Raw genomic sequence first — 17,649 nt, forward strand, 5'->3', positions numbered from 1 at the left:
GACCATGGCCTATCCTAAAATTTATCAAATTTTGGCAACAAAGAAATACGGAAGTCGTTATAGGAGGTCACTAGATGAGCAATCGACAGAGAAAATCACGACTAGAACTCGCCATGAAATGTGCACTGTCAAGGAAGTCATGCCAGGAGCTCATCTGAGAAAGCATCAATGAGATCAATCATGAGGAAGTCACAACAAGCAATAAGTTAAAAATAAGATCGAAACCGCGAGTTCGATTGATTCAACCATGAAACAACTCTAAGGTTGATATTGTCAAGTAGCATAATTATTTTTGCATTAAATTGGTGAGAACCTGAGAGAATCAACCATCAAAGTGTAAACCAGCAAACACCGCTCTTGATTCTGTTGAACAATATATTTCAACTTTGGATCATGTAATCAAACTTTAATCTAATAGTAAAATTCAATAAGCTTAATAATTCAATAGTTCTATACCAAAATAGTCTAATCTATTATTTTTCTCTTGTTGATGAAATAATAAGACTTGAAGGGCTACGAAATATGACTATTTGACATTGTCCTAATCTAACCTCACTTAGAATACTCCAAGAATGGAGATCATAAAAATGTTCAAGTTCACTTCACATTTGTAATGTTATTATGAATGTGCTTTGTTTTTCATAATAAATTACTTTAAACAAGTCCTTCATCATCCAATTAATTTAATGATTGGAAAGTTCATTTAACTATTTTATTTTGGGTAGCGATGATTATAGCATTCTTAATATCCTCCCTTGGATTAGGAGAGCCTAGATATTCTCTTACATGCCAAACCCTGAAGAGAATAATATAGTGTCCTTAATCGAGAGTATTCTTAGGTCAAGACTTAAGATGTAATTAACCATGGGGGCGTGCGCCCGTGGGAAACTAACACCCACATCAAATAAACCACATTCGAACAGATGTATCGGATGGAGAAAATCTCGCGATTATTATGTCATATATATTATTACCCCTCTAGGTGTATAGGTGAAAGCCAATGTCCTGCATGTTTAATAGTATGTATGATCTCATGTGCTCTCTCATTGGCCTACTTGCGTATAATGTAAAGGCCTACGACTGTTTTGTCCTATAGGATAGTGTGATCGTACTATTTTGCATTATGATCCTCGCTTGCATCACCCTTTTGGAGACCCACAATGATGACCAACAACGGATCAAGTGGTACAGGTGGACAATGGTTGGATGTGATGATATCAACGATAGCTGCCTGGCTGGTGATCGAAATTAGTGATGGCCAATGGCGGATAGTGGCTACATTGATTTTTTTAAAAGAAGAAACATCTAATAACCCATTAACACTGTATTCCTTATTTTTAAAAATAGAATCTTTTGATTTCAAAAATAAAAACACTAAAATAAAAATAAAAATTAAATAAAAAATGCTTTCAAACATGCCCTTTGGATTTATTGGCTATTATTTAGTGGTCTAAGAAGCAACTTCTATATTAATTTAGTAGAGCTTCTATATTATACAACTAAAAGCCTAAAGTAGAGTTAAATTTTCCTTATTACATAAAAAAATTTCCGCTAAGATATATTGATGCGAATCATATCAAGATGAATTTGGATGTCATTAAATTTGTGCTGAGATGAATGTAAAATATGATATCAAATGAATACATTAACCTCAACATATATTCAATGACATCTAAACCTTTTTTGGCAGGATTATTGTATGGCAACCTGACGACATACTCAAGGTTGTGAAAATTAAACAGGGCAACAAACCGAAAACAGTAGAGGATCACGGTTCGATGGTGGATGACGCAATACGTACTACTTTTATTAAAAAAAATAAAAAAGTTTATAATAATGATGCTATCATCATATTCATAACTATGAATTTTCAATTCTTCTCCAAACAAATCATCACAATATATCAAATAGTTTTAAACATTATTTCAATGTTCTTAAGTAATGCTATTATGAAGCATTTTTATTTATCTAATGCAAAATAGAAAGGATACAATTGATTTCCTGTTTATATATTTATCAGCATTACTATATATGAACTGGATCAAAATATATAATCATGTCGTGCCTTAAAAACATGCAGATTTAAATCTTATTCAACAAAAATAAGAGATAAAAAATACACAGTGCTACCACTAACCAGTATAAATTAAAACAGTATATGTTTCTATGATCCGATGAAAGCTTCATTTTTTTCAGAAAAAGAGAAAAATAAATAAAAATTATCAGAAATGAAGCTAACAGTTTTGTAATAGTTCTGGGAAAGTGCAATCTTTATATCGATGAGAGGAAATGGCCAAACCTTCTTGTTGGAGAGCTAGAGATTCAGGTTACAATGGTTTACTCGTATCTTCCGGTGTTAACCTCCACCGCTTTTGAGGTCTTCGACAAAATAGAGAGCTTTGAATGAGGGAAAACTATTAGGTGCGGAGGCCAGATGCAGAGATGCGTCCGGACATTCACTTAAAATTGGACACGTGGAGTGCACTTTGGTTGTGCTTTTTTTGCGCTTTATATGCGTTTTACATGCACTTTAGTGCACTTTAATTGTGATTTGACTGCCCTTTTGTTGCGCTTTTTTACTACGTTTTGACTTTGTTTTACCCGCGTTTTACCTACGTTTTAATTGCTCTTTTGTTGTCCTTTAACTGCTTTTTTGTTGCGCTTTGATTGCTCTTTTGTTGTGTTTTTTACATGCGTTTTACCTGCGCATTGGCTACGCTTTTGGTGTGCTTGACTTAAAGTTCCGTGAACATATTAAATATATAAAATAAAAAATAAATCAAACATGTCCATTCCACATGTCAAATTTTTATTGGATGTTCGAACGTATCTCAACTTTCGGTGTCCGCACCTAATAAATTTTCATGAACGAGTGAGGGTGCTAAGCTAGCGAATATTGCACTCAGGTGACTCTGACGACCTGGGAGAGGAAGGAGAGAGTTGCGAGGTTCTTTTGTTGTAGGGCTTGCGACTTTTAATGTAACATATATTAAAGTGATTACATGATCTCCACCATCGGATGTGCGATCAGCCACTTATAATTGGCGAACTGTGAAGCACACGGTTCTTTGCTACGCAGTCAGTCCGACGGTTATCCGTTTCAACCGGGGCCTTAGCCAGTTTTTTTCAGTTCGTTGCAAACCAATTTTAGTTATAGGACTGGACTTGTTGCCTGATCGGTCCCCGGCTCAACCGTTTAAACCAATCGGTCCGATCTAATTTTTAAAACCTTGATCATAACAAATATCAAGCCAATTAGCTGAGGGTGAAAATGAGCAGAATTTGAGCTTCTATAGATATTACTTCATTTGAATCATTAGGTGTTTTTTCTATTAGGTACATATATCATAACAAATGTTAAGCCAATATCAGTGCACGTAATAGTTTATAAGACCGATATATGTCATCGACATCAAATTTGACTTCTAACATCAGCACTAAAATTTATGCTTTACTTCATGGTCTCTAACCTCACCTCAAACGAGTACAATCAAACAATTAAGCAAACAATCACTTAAAGACATCACCTATGCCGCATGGCTCTTTCAACTTCTATCACATAATTCACTCTATATGAATTATTAAAATTAAACTAAAATGGTTTACGATTTATTATTTACCATTTTTATTTCTTAAACCCCGATTTAGCAATTCCCAATTGGGCATTGTCATAGCTCCAATTTGATAAAATTTAAAAAGGAGCATAATTATAAATTAATTAACAAAAAAGAGTATACTTTTAAAAAAATCTGACCACATGAATGCGACAGAGGTGCTAATTAGATTTTATGAATTTTATATTTATAAAATACATCACGTAGTATTTGTTTATATTTTCTAAAGAAAATATTAATCTATTTGTCAATTTTGTTTATTTTTTAATTTTTTTTTAAAGTACACCACTTTTCTTAATGAATTTATAATTACGCTCGTTTTTATAATGTTACTCTCAATTCCTCTACACGTGTTAGTCCCACATTTATTCACTATTGCACTGTAATTGTAAAAGCAACTCATTACTCATTTTGTGGCCCTAAATTGAAAAAATTATTCTGTGCGAACAACGAATGACATCCAGAGACTAATACAAATGTACCAAATTATTTTTTACTTTGTCACAACTCAGTATTACTTGGTACTCGGTACCAATATTGACACTCAGTACTGAGCATTCTGTGCGTCTAGCGTTCCCACAGAATAATTTCTCCATAAATTGACCATCTAATAAATTGTAAGTGTTTTTTGCAAGAGAAATTATTTTGTGCAGAGTCCTGACGTAAAAAAATAGTTCGGAATGTATATTTATTTATATGGATGATTCTTCTCGTCAGGACTAAAGTACATAATAATTTATTTATTTTGCAAACGGTAGAGTCTCGTATGATTGAACACGAAAAATGATTTTTTTTATAACGAGGAACCGTCCGCTGCCACACCCGACTTCGTTGAGCGCGCTTGACGGTCCGTAAACCCCGGCCGACCTAATGGGCCACCCAAGCCACAAACCCATAGCCGATGCTTTGGAGCCCCCAGTTAAGGGCCGATTGCCGCTCGAGGGAATAGAACTTGGGATAGGGGTCCCAACCGAGCACGCCCACCAACCGAGCTAAACATGGGTGGGTAAAAATGATTTCTTTGAACAGAGATAAATTCAGCTAATAAGTAGTTCCATCCTATCAGACAAATTATGTGCAAAGCAAGCAGGATATGGAAGCCAATCTTCTGCAACATCCGATCTCCTCAAGTATCTTCCTTCTCCACGCCTTCCTCTGCTTCCTTCTCCTCAGCCGCCCCTGCAACAGCTCTAGCAATCGGCAAACGCTCCAAATCGGCATCGGCATTGGTATCGGCGGCGGAAACGCTCCTCCTTCCCCTGAGTCAGAGCCCATCTGTCCGCCCCCTCCCCCTCCTCCGTGTCCACCCCCACCATCGCCGAAACCTCGGCCGCCACCACTTCCACCAAAACCACCTTCTCCGCCACCGGGTGAGCTAACTCCCGGCGACTTCCCCAACCTTCTCCAATACCGATCCTACAAAGTAATCCAACGATTCAAACGAACAATCTACAGCGACCCAATGAAGATCATCAGCACCTGGAACGGCCCCGACCTCTCGAAATACAAAGGCTTTTTCCTCGAAACCCCTCCTCGCTACAAAAACATCACGCCCACCATCGCATCCATTGATTTCAACGGCTTCCGCCTCGGCGCTCCGACCCTCGCCGGCTTCATCGACGGCTTCCCTGATCTTGCTCTGTTCCACGCCAACTCCAACGGCTTCGGCGGTACTCTACCCAACCTCACCAAACTCCCTTACCTCTACGAGCTCGATTTCAGCAATAACAAATTCTCCGGCGAATTCCCAACCGCCGTCCTCCCCCTCTCCAACCTCAGCTTCCTCGACCTTCGCTTCAACCACTTCGCCGGCGTGGTTCCGCCTTCCATCTTCCTCATACAGCTCGGCTTCCTCTTCCTCAACAACAACCTCTTCTCGCAGCCGCTTCCGGCTGACCTTGGCCGCACCGGCGCGGCCTACCTCACATTGGCTAACAATGGCTTCACGGGGGGAATTCCAGCCTCCATCTGCGAAGCCAATGCGACCCTAATCGAAGTCCTTTTCCTCGGCAACCAACTCTCAGGCTGCCTGCCCGCGGAGATCGGCCAGCTGCGAAAGGCGACGGTTTTCGACGCGGGGTTTAATAAGATCACGGGACCCATACCGCCTACTTTGGGCTGCTTGAGAAAAGTGGAGCAGCTTAACTTCGCCGGAAATTTGCTTTATGGCGAAATACCCGACGAGGTTTGCAAACTGGGAGTCGACGGCGGCGGACGGCTTTTGAACCTTTCGCTATCAGATAATTACTTCACTTCCCTGGGGAAGAGTTGCTTGAATTTACTGCAGCGGGGGATCTTGAATATCAAGAAGAACTGCATTCTGGGTTTCGCCGACCAGAGGCCGCCGGCAGAGTGCGCTCTGTTCTTGGCTCGCCGAAATTACTGCCCTTGGCATGACTACGTTCCCTGTTCTAACGAGTGGAAGAATTCGGCGTTGGGCGGCGGAAATCCGGCGAGCTCGAGTGGTTATTCTTCTTACTCGACTTTGGGGAAGAATTAAAAAATGATCACCGACAAGTAATTGAAATAATTAAGGAAGAAAACCAATGGAAAAGCCAAATCTAGATCCATGGACAGATACATTGCTGATTGGTTCTTCATCTTTCGCGTGACTCTCTGTCGTATTGTATTGATTCCCCCCACTGGACTAGACATTGTTGCAACTGGCAGCTATCGTTTGTTGTTATTCAGTAAATCTTTGAACATAATAATAAGGAAGATTTACATAAATACCATTTTATTTTATGTTATTTACATACCTAATACTTAAAACATTATTATTGCATGTCTATCATTCATATATAATTTTAATATCAAATATATCATTCCTATAATTTTTTTATATCATTTATATCATCTTATAAATTTTAATATTTCATTCCATGCACTCAAATTTGTTCAATGGGTGGTAAGCATGTAATATTAATATTTAGGATGTTAGACATGTAAATAACATGGAATAAAGTGGTATGTATGTAAATCCCCCTAATAATAATTAGAATAAAAGCATGATGATGGTTAAGGTTTTGTTTGGCCTTTTTTTACTGTTTTCTTAAAATAATTTTTTGATATAAATTTTTTTTATTAGGAAATAGTAATAAAAGTATAAAATTATCCCAACTAATTAGCATTTATGCACCTTTTTTTAAATTATACTCTTTTTGCTTAATTATTTTGTATTCAGTCACCTTTTTAATATTTTGATGGTTTATTTTGTTAGTTTAGTTAATAAAATAATTTTAAGTTAAATTGAGAAAATTAATTTATAAATAAAAATGAATAAAATTTAGCTTTCATTTTGGATGAACTGAAATATAATTAATTTTTCAAATATATTTAATCATCTTTAACTCAAATATATAATTTTCAAATTTCTTTTGGAGAGCCTACATATTTTTTAGACATTTTATTAATGATATTTTCATCACTTATTTTTATTTATGATTTGAAAAAAATAATATAACTCAATTTATGAATTGTTCAAATTTACAAAAGGAGAAAAAAAAAACTAAGGGCTTGTTTGGAACGGCTTTCTTACTATTTTTTTAAATAATTTTCTAGTACAAAAATTTTTTGAACTAAAAATTTTATATCAAAAAGCTGTTTTGAAAAGCAATAAGAAAGCAGTCCCAAATAAAACCAAAATCAATAACAAAAAATAAAACAAAGTCAAAATTACAATCAAAGTTTGAAATGATACTTTAACAACCTAACAATATAATAAATAAGTTCGATTTGATTTAATTTGAATTTTCAATTTTATTTAATAATGTACACCCTTATATACTAGGACAAAAATTTGAAGAGGACTTGGTTGTTCAATAATTGAGCAATTTTCTTATCAAGTTGATATGTCCTATCTCTCTCTTTATGTTAGTGACTTATTTGGGAGTATTGGGTTTTAATTTAAGCCCCATTTTCATGCATAAATCATTCTGATGATGATGTTATACAATTTTGATGTTGAGTTTATTAACTTTTTAGATATCTAAGCATGATGAAATATTAGAATTCCCCTTAATTGTACTAATTTAAAATAATTTTATAATCAAAATACATAAACAAATTTTTCTCTACATCTCATGTTAATTTTACGGACCTCATGTAGTGGAATAAAGAGTTCATGTTGTCGTTGTTATTATTGTTGATCTTATGTTGTATTGCTGACTATCAACCTTTATTACTTCCTATTTCAAACCGTCTTGTCTGTTGGCTAGTCTTTTATCTTTTCAATTTCTTAAATTCACCATCTAGAATATGATTACGTATTGGATTAGAGGATCTATTATACCCAAAACCTATCTCAAAAATTTGGGAAGGATGTGTGCTAGATTTCTTTAATTTGAAGACAGTGAAGCAAAGAAGCTACACCTTATCTCTTGGCGCAACACCTACAAACCGAAGAATATTGGTTGCCTTGGAATCTCAGATCTTCATGCCATTCAACATGCCCAGTACTGCTCTCTAATTATCAGGCTTTACAATTCCCACTCCCTTCTTTTCTCTTGATTAAACACTAAATATTGCTCCCAATAGAAGCCAATCCGTTTTAAAACTTCAAAGCTATGGAATGGTATTAGAAATGTGGCTGATTGTATTTCTCCCAACCTCAACTTCCTTATTTCTCCTAACAACAAGATTGCCTTTTTATTGGATCAATAGCTTAAGTGCACTTCAGTTAATGCTGTTTATTACTACAACTCCCCTCCCTCTCATATCTCTTTCATGGCTAAATTTTCTGATTTTATCATTGTTGGATGGAGCTTTAAGATCTGTCTTAAGTTTCATTCCAATTCTCAATGATCATGCTAGCACTGCATCTTGGAAAGATAAGAAGAAACAATGTTCTGCTACCTTCATTAACGATTTCCTTAGAGAGGAGTGTCTACTCAATTGGCCAAAACTCATCTGGCATAAGCACCATTAGTTGAAATATTCGGTTTTTACCTGGCTTGCTATTAAAAAAGGTCTCAAAATCACAGATGAATTGCTTAAAAGGAAAATTTCAATAGATCCAAAACACCCTCTCTGCTTTGACAGCCTAGAAACTGCAACTCATCTTCTATTTGAGTGTGAGTATTCATTTGCTGTCTTGGAAAAGTTCATTCCTGATTTAGTCAATTTTTTTATGAGACTGAATATTTCCCAGATTCTAGACTTTGTTGAGGAAAGGATTTATATAGTGAATGATAAAATATATATATATATATATATTATTTTTTGATTGTTTGATGTTTGACTTATTTCTTATGGAGAGAAAAAGGAAAGGCATTATAGTTCCAATTTTAGAAGCATTGCTACTCTATGCTCTCTTATTTCAGAACAATTATTAGATCCGGTGATCGGACGTAGAGCTACGTACGGTTACCATTGAGTTACCCGGTATTTGCTCGGTATTGCTTGGTATTGTTTGGCAATAACGAGAAATACCGCTCTGTGAAGACCAATACCGAGCAATACCGAGTAATACCGAGCGAAAAACTCGGTATTGCTCGGTGTTGCTCGGTATTACTCGGTATTGCTCGGTATTTGTCTTCACATAATGGTATTTCTCGTTTTTGCCGAGTAAAATAGACAAATACGTGGTTTTGTGCCTCCTACGTGGCATGATCTAGTGCCGGCCGAACGTAGCTCTACGTCCTTTCACCGGATCAAATAAAAGTTCCTTATTTCATGAGCGGCTGATCGAAAGCTTTCTACCTTGAAGTATGGGGATGATAGAAGAGCTATTTACTACCTTTAGGTAGTTTTTTTTTCGTTGGATTTTGTATGACATCTATATTACGTATTTGATTTTTTGGCATTTATGCTTCTTCTTTTTTTTTCGGAGGTGGTTCTTTCTGAAATTTTGGTTTGGGTATTTTGCTCCCTCACACTATTTGGCTGGAATTATTTTGGGTTGCCTAACTTGTGCTTATTCTGATGAGGTTCATCATTTTGGTGGGATTTTTTTGTGCCTTCGACAATGATGAGCATCCTAACATTCTAAATCCGCACTCCTTTTTATTTCTGATTCTAAAATTTAATCTCTAAGTCCAGGCTTTTAAGGCATTCAAGAAAACCAGTTCAGCTCTAGATTTTTAGTTGTTTTTTTCCTGCTAGTTACTTTGTCCTGACAATTTTTCCTTTTTCTTTCGTAGCTCAATTCTAATATTTTATTTGGATTTTTTTTGGATGGCGAGCTTGCTCGCTTTTTTATTAGCTGCTCGTCTACATTGTTCACATTCAATCTAGCAGTAACTAGCAAACACTTTGTCATTACCTATAGACATCATGAGCTCTCCTACTAGCTACGAGCTCATCATTGTCATCATCAATACCACATGACAAATATTTCATGAGCCCACTCAAATAAAATAAAACTCAATATACAATACACTTACAATATAATATTCAAAATTTTAATTACATAATTATAAAAATTATTTCTTACTTTCTTATATTAAATTATTATTTTTATTTTTCTTATAATTTTTCATTCTTTTCATCATTTTATTATAATAATCATTTAAATCATAATTATTTTCTCTTTCAAAATAAATGACCTAACTCATAAACCAATTTGAAGTCATAAAATAAAATATAAACTCAAACTCATTTAACCAATCAAGCTCAAGCTTATGTTAGAACTGACTCAAGCTCAGCTCAACTCGTTTACATCATTAGTCGCATATATCACTTTCTATCTTCACATAAGATCTTAGTCCTAATCATGTTCAAACTTATTAACTAGTCGATGAAAAGTTTATGACATACAAGCACAGATACATGCATGAACTCGGAATGATTTGTCTCGCTTATAATTATACGTTGATAAATTAGATTAACATAATGTTAAATCCTATTTATGAAGATGTTGGATATAAGATTAGGCATAAAAAAATAAAAAATCCACATGCCTGATTACCCAAGTAGAGGTCTGTACTGTTATGAAGACAGACTTCCCGGTAAGATGCACCTTTACCACAATCTGTTATTTGTGATGCTTTGATTCATTAGAACTGTATTAGAAGCAGATGGTATGGTTCATAAACTTTTTAGGTTGGATAAATGAGACTATTGCAGAATTACTACCAGCATAGGCTTATGTTTAGTATATTACAGATATCGGACATAGCTTACTGTCCAGAGGAGAATCAGGTGTAGTTACGTCGTCCACTATTGAGCTCAGTACCGAGCGGCAGTACTAAGTAGGGGGTGACGTAGCATATTTTCATTAGGCTCTGAACGGCATTCGGTGTCCGCACATTATAATTCCCCATTTTGAATAGGATAACATATCATCAACATGCAAAATTTAGTCTATTATCTCTTTGCTTATAGCAGCCGTAGGAAATAAGAAAAAACAGAGCTACAATCAGCAACTGCAATAAATCCAAACATTTCAATCCGATAATAAATTTTGATTCAGATTTGACTCAATTCAGACAACTTAAACTTCAACAAAATTTAAGTGTATGGTGCTACAAAATATTAAGATAAAGCTTATGTTAAATGGTAGAAATATGAAGGGTGGTCAGAAAGACTTAGTGAGCTCCTCCCTGGATTTTGGCTTCACCTATCCCGTTTGCGCAGCCCCATGCGAGATTTTGAATACCTAAATACAGTTTAGTTATAAACACAATCGTATCCACAAGGCTAAAGGCTCTATTGAAATTTAAAACTTTTTATGGCTGATAAGAAGGATACTCTATGCGCAGGCGCTCCCCAAAAGATGAGAATAAAGAGCTTCCCTGCAGGCTGTTGAGGGCTTCAGTTGAGCAAGCAATGTCCTGCATTTACAAGATTATATATCAAATGAGAGGAATATAAGCATATATTTAAATATTAATTAAGTTCAATGTATTCTTAATAATGAAAGAACTCTGTCGTCTTTTTTATCCAGTATGTCGAACAAATAGGTGTTAAAAAGCAGATTTAGGCTTCGTTTTGGACAACTTTCGTACTGTTTTCTAAAACGATTTTCTAGTATAAATTTTTTAATTCAAGAAATTTTTGTTCTAAAAAGTTGTTTTAGAAATCAATCAAAAAGCTGTCCCAAACAAAGCCTTAATCATTGATGATATGTATCCTCGAGTATGATAAAAGTCGTCTTGTGAAGTTACAAATTCAATCAGCAAAAAGTTTCCACTACAAATTAAAAGGAACTAGAGCAAAATATTCAACCATATCCAGAAAGGTATTCTATCTGGGGCTTAGTCAACTATATAAATTGTCGGTACGGTCGGAAATCTAAAAATTAAGGGCAAAAAGAACCCGTGTTGCCTAGGTTGGAGCTAATATCAATATACCATCATTGGAATACCAAAAAGAACTGCTAAGAGGGCTTAACATAAACATCCAGATTTTCCCAAAGCAAGAAACCCCAGCCTCATTGCCAATTTCTAAGAAGCATTTTTCCAAGTAGGCTTGCAAGTATATCCAAATACAAAGTCAGAGATAGTCGGGATGCCTAAACCATCATATTTCAATGGCTTGCAAGTATTTTTTCATGAAACCAAGGATAATTTCTTGGCATTAATGTTTCTATGGTATAAAAAACTAGAAGAAATTTTGTTGAGATACTTGATGCAGGTTTTGGGTATGACACTAAAATTCAATATGATAAACCTAAGAAATTGAAGTATTCCTGCAAAAGAAAGAGCCCCAGCTCTCCAACCACAAGCAGCAAAGAGGCCTGCCTTCTTCATCAATGGCTGCATATCAGAAAGTAAGACCCTTCTAGGAGCTATGAGAATTCCTAGGTAGGTAAGAATCGAGGTGTCATTGGAGAGGTTCAGAATGTCACATAGCAGGTATTGGTTGAGAGTGTTTTTGGAAAATATAATGGAGCTCTTGGAGGAGTTAATGGTAAAGCCAAATGAACATTTAAAAAGATGGAGCATTTCTCTAAGAAAGATAATTTTGTTATGATCATCCAACCTGAAGATTAGTAGGTCGTCTGCATAAAATAATGGGAGACTTATTTAAGCCCCATGTTGATCCCAAAGAACCCTCTATCCTGGAGGTACATCTTTCAAAAACATTAGAGGTACCATCCACAAAAATACCAAAAAAAAGGTAAGGGGATAACGAACATCCCTATCTCAAGCTAGGCGATAATGAGAAAAAAGCCTTCAAGAAACCCATTTATGCCCAATGATGTCCCAAGTGGAGGTGTAGAAGGCAAAAGTAACACCATCAAACCCAGGGGTAAAATTCTGCTCAAAAGAGAAGACCACCTTTTTAATTTTAGTTATAAAAATAGAGGCAATAAGAGAAGATATAAGGTACTTTATCACCGAGAGGAGGTAGAAGGGCATTAGTTGTGCGCCTTGTGGCCATTGGATTGTTTAAATCTCGAAATAAGAAAGGAACATTGATAAGTAGCGAGCTCTTTCAGAAAAGTATGATTTCTCCTCCCTTTGATCTTCCAATCAAGAAAAATTAAGTCATATTCTCCATTTTTCAGCCCTTCAATTTTCGGCCTCTAAACAATCCAATCAACCCAGGAATAGTAGGAAGAAGTGAGTGCCACATCCACCTGTTTGGCCTGAATAATGAAATCAGCATTCATTGGATCACTAAGAAGATTGTAATAAGCATGCCTGTTTTCTAAATCTTTTGTTCTGGGATATCATTTCCTACTTACTGAAGTGTACTTTAGAAATTTGTGCTTGTGAAGAAAGGAGCTTATAAGATCCTTGTTGAAGCAAAAAGAAGATAATATAAATGACATCCCAGAACTCAGGAAGCCTACACCAATAATTTTAAGAAGTAACCCATGTTTGGAACCGTTGGTTAAAGTTGGATTGAGGGATGAGAGAAGAATGATCTGAACATCTGGGAGGACTTTCAACATTATACTAAGAAGTAGGAAACCAATTCAGTCATATCTCATTTACTAAAACTATGTTCAATTTGATGAGGATAGGAGCTTCACTTTTATTGTTAAATCATGAGAATTTCAGTCCAACAAAACGGGTTCTACTGACAACTACCGAACTGGGTTAGATGTCATCTTTATTTGCGATTCAAAAAGGAAATTCATCAATTTAAAGGCACTGGGAACAGATATATACTCATAAGACCAAATTAAGATCAAAATGTTAGCCTTTATGAAATTGTCTTTTTAAGCAAAATAAGGAGGATGACATCAACCAAGTAAGCGTTAAGATGCTGATCACATATGAAGGACAGCCAAAAGGTCATATTAGCGTTAACATATTTATTCAGATTATAAACCCTAAAACAACTTTTCCGGTGAAGACAGTTTCAACTTTCAAGTAATTGCAAGTGGTAAATTACCTGAAAGTCGACAAATGCAACAGAAACCCCTTTCTTGTGTTGCAACATCAACTTTAAAAATCCTGGGTATCTAACACGACAGAAGCAAAGATTATCAGAACTCCCAGAACTGAAATTAGATCAAAAACATTTGCACAAAACATAAAATGATAAATATTAAGTTTCTCTGACTTGGAAAACATTCGAGTAAGCTCTTTTTCAGAACAAGCTGGACCAAGATTAGCCACAAAAAGTGTTGGGCAAGGAGGATTGTTTTGAGGAGGAGGATTTCTTAATGCAGTCTGCAACAGCAAAAAGGCATAATTAAAGCATTAACAGTGGAAACATGGGCTAGCATGACACAGCGGAATAAAAACTTACAGAACCTTCATGAAAGCTGAATTTGAAACAAGAAAAAGTTACGCATTTGGGAAAGCAAGTTTCTAGGGCAAAGGTGTGTGTGCTGTGCTATAACATATATCATTCATCTATGATGCACAGACACGGACACGGCGACATGGACACGACATGACACGGACACGAGACACGGTATTATAATTTTTTATATTTAAAAAATAGTGTATAAAAATTAAATAATTTTAAAATAATAAGTCATTTAACTAGAATTTGTGCTTAAAATGATTAGTATTAGGATATCGAGAGTCAAGCGTCGATGACGTTTATCAGTCACCGAGAGAGGAGATGAAAATATCTTCACTGCCAAAAAGAAATGAAAAAGAGAATATTCGATGATTGGGTATTAAGTGCGGATGTTGATTTGATATTGTGGATAGGAAATTAGAAATTTAGTTTAAATCCCACCAAATACAAGAAATTATAATTAAAAAATTCGTAAAATATTCAAGATACGTGTGTCCAATTTGTACTTAATATTTTTTAATCGGACACGTTTTCGACGTGTCTGACACGTGTCTGAGGAGTGTTGGGCGAGTGTCGTGTCGGATACGGTGTCAGACATTGCACGACTCTTTGAGGAGAAGTGTCAGTGCATCATAGTCATTCATTCATCAAAGAGGAAAGCACGTAGAAATCAGCAAGAAGTATATTCTTGAACTGAATAATGGGAAACCAAAGAAGAAATAGTATGAAACCATGAATCATAATAGTAGACAGAAACATCTTGATGTAGGCAAAGAGGGGTCAAAATATTTTGGGTTTTAATTTTGGTGAGTTTGTTTTTCCTCTACTAAAAAGCATCTCATAAATGCTTAGCCACTACTTATTCAGCTCATAAATCTGAAATTAATTGAGATTCATTCCACCCCACCCCCGCTCTCTATATGGCCCTTTGATTTCCTCCCCCTGGTTCCTTTTCCCTTCCATGTGTCTCTTCGGTTTTCCCCTCTTGGTTCTTCTTCCCGTGGACTGTTCTGGTCCCCCTGGTTGTTGGTTATGTTTTCCTGTGCTACCCCTTTGGTTCCTCCCCTGGGTGTCTGTCTCGTGACTGCTTTTCTCGGTTATCTGTGTGGCATTTTCAGGTGTTGTTCTGGAATGATTTCTGGCCTTTTAGTTCCCCTTACCTAATTGGTTCGGTTGGAGGTTGAATGGTTGTTTGGCTGCCCCCCTACGGGTTTCCTTGAAAAGGCTTGCGAGCTTGTTCCATCTCTTCTATTCTTTTTCTAGGAAAGCTTGCGAGCTTGTCCTCTCTTTCGTCTCAGCTTCTTACCTTTTTCTTCTCTCTGCAAGTGACCACCCCAATTGTATCCTTCTTCTTAATCAAGGAACGCAATTTAGGTGTTTTTATTTTAATTGTGTAAGCATCGTTTGTAAGCGTCATTTTTTATGATATAAAGTTGTATTTTGTTTTCTTTTGTGTAATTTTCTATTTCCTAAGAAGTGTGATTTTTGCTTGCAAAAATTAGGGGTTTTCCTAATTTTTTTTGCTTTCATCACATCTGCAGATAATGCAAAAAATTTAATGAAAAAAAGCGAAGGAAGACAAGTCAATGGAATGAAGATGAGATTGTATAATACTTTCCAATAAAGAAATTGTTATTCATGGACTATTAAACAAAAAATTAGGTCCATTACGCATTCAAGAACATAAATTTGAGGTATATGCATATACATTATACCGTATAACTCAGCTAATAGTTATCTAAGAATACATTCTTGCATCTGTAGAAGAAGACGCATCCAAATTCAGATAGAATCTATATCAGGTACTTCATCTAATGCTCTGAAGCTGTGTATTTGATACCTAGAACTAAACAAACTGGTTTGCAAAGTGAATTCCACGCCATTATGTTTCAAATGTTAAATACGTGGAAAAGATAAAGTAAATTGATATGTAGTTGATTGACATATCATTCCAAACTATAGGAAGGACCGCAATAGATTGGCCAAATAAAAAACGAATATACGGATAAGCAAAAGTAAATCATAAATGTTTATGAGGTTACATGCAGCAACGAAAGCACTCAAAGTCAATGGAATTATATAACAATAACAAGTTAGTAATAGGAATATGAATAACAAGAAAAAGCCCACCGGTTTCTTCGGGTCCACTTCATGAGCCTCGTCATGGTCAAAGCTTACATAACTGCAAGAAATGAAAAAAGCTAACTAAAGCTCAAACGGCTTATACTCATAAAAAAATAGCTGAAGCAAAATGATAAAGTTCATGGACATCTAACTATATTCCCTGAATGACAATCAATTGTATTTTAAACTTGAACAATCTACAATATTGCATATTTAACTAAAAGAAATTTCAAAAAAAGAAAAAGCTAAGCATTAAGTAGTGTGCCTTAACCTTTGTGTAGAAGGATAATCATATGTGCTGTAAGCAGAATTACCCATTCCAGGCATGTGTATATTGCTCCCAACGCCTGCTTGTGCGCAAAGTGTCCAAACATGTGCAACGTGAGCTTGATGAGTGTTACATGTGATTAATAATTTTTAATCATCGGAGATAAATAGAAAATAAGAGCAGACAACCCTAGAAAACTAACAGAGAAAAGTTGCAATCTAAGCTTCTTGAAAACAAAAACAGGAACTTGTTAATTGTTATTATAATTTACAGTTCTCTTTAAATGATATGGAATTGCAAATAGTATCAATATACGTTAGATTTCAAATCACCTAAGTGCACTCAAGAACACTGACAGAACTTAAAATTCACCTGAATATGCAACAGCTTCTCAAACATTTTTTATTCCTAGAAGATTGCTGCAGGTAATCCATCAGCTAATCTAAGTTACTAATTCACTATATTGATAAGATCAAAAGCATATAGAAAACTTGTATAGAGCGGAGCAAAATCATTAACTCATTCGGGAGTAACTGAATATGCTCAATGAAGACTAACTTGCAAAAAATAACCTTCACAACCAACCACATCCCATGCAAAGCTGGTTATGCAAACTTTGAAAACTTCAGAAGCATTTCTGCTCACCCGTGCAGAAAGCTGTATAGAATCATATTCTAGCACAGTAACCAATGTGCTGACAGATGCTATGAACCATTCATGCACAAGGTGATAGGAATATGATGACAACAGTGCCAAGATTTGAAATGATTAGCAAAGAATAAATTTAATTCCTGAGCAAAATTTCACCAGCCATCCACAGCCCAATAACCTAAAAGCTAAATTTTGCAAATAAGGAATCATGAACTTTATAGTTTCTTAGCAAGGGCTCAACACTACCTCTTACCTCCCTAAAACAAATCAAAAGCCTACATTTTGTAATGAAGAACTATAATTCCAAGCATTTTCCTAACAAGGACTAGGTATTAAAATAATCCT

The 17,649-nt window shown here is 35.5% G+C and overlaps 2 protein-coding genes across 2 annotated transcripts in view; one reads left to right on the forward strand and one right to left on the reverse strand.

Moving 5' to 3' along the window:
• The first annotated feature begins 4,227 nt into the window (after nt 1-4,227).
• On the forward strand, nt 4,228-6,344 carry LOC110095348 (uncharacterized protein At4g06744). The gene has a single exon (XM_020820858.2). It carries the CDS (start codon nt 4,708-4,710, stop codon nt 6,112-6,114), a length of 1,407 nt encoding a protein of 468 aa, XP_020676517.1. The 5' UTR covers nt 4,228-4,707; the 3' UTR covers nt 6,115-6,344.
• A 4,559-nt stretch (nt 6,345-10,903) lies between these two features.
• LOC110095641 (pollen-specific leucine-rich repeat extensin-like protein 2) overlaps nt 10,904-17,649 on the reverse strand; it is a 34,220-nt gene continuing 27,474 nt past the window's right edge. Inside the window, exons 5-10 of the mRNA XM_020821264.2 lie at nt 16,657-16,732; nt 16,392-16,443; nt 14,073-14,182; nt 13,902-13,971; nt 11,304-11,386; nt 10,904-11,211 (exon numbers count right to left, since the gene is read on the reverse strand). Coding sequence (XP_020676923.1) covers nt 11,169-11,211; nt 11,304-11,386; nt 13,902-13,971; nt 14,073-14,182; nt 16,392-16,443; nt 16,657-16,732 — 434 coding nt within the window. The 3' untranslated portion in view covers nt 10,904-11,168. The remainder of the gene's footprint in view (nt 11,212-11,303; nt 11,387-13,901; nt 13,972-14,072; nt 14,183-16,391; nt 16,444-16,656; nt 16,733-17,649) is intronic.

The sequence above is a fragment of the Dendrobium catenatum genome, unplaced genomic scaffold (assembly GCF_001605985.2).
Source record: "Dendrobium catenatum unplaced genomic scaffold, ASM160598v2 original_scaffold_76759, whole genome shotgun sequence".
Lineage (NCBI taxonomy): Eukaryota > Viridiplantae > Streptophyta > Magnoliopsida > Asparagales > Orchidaceae > Dendrobium > Dendrobium catenatum.

What these genes read in the sequence shown, in the direction of transcription:
- LOC110095348 (XM_020820858.2), top strand. Translation starts at nt 4,708, where the DNA reads ATGGAAGCCAATCTTCTGCAACATCCGATCTCCTCAAGTATCTTCCTT.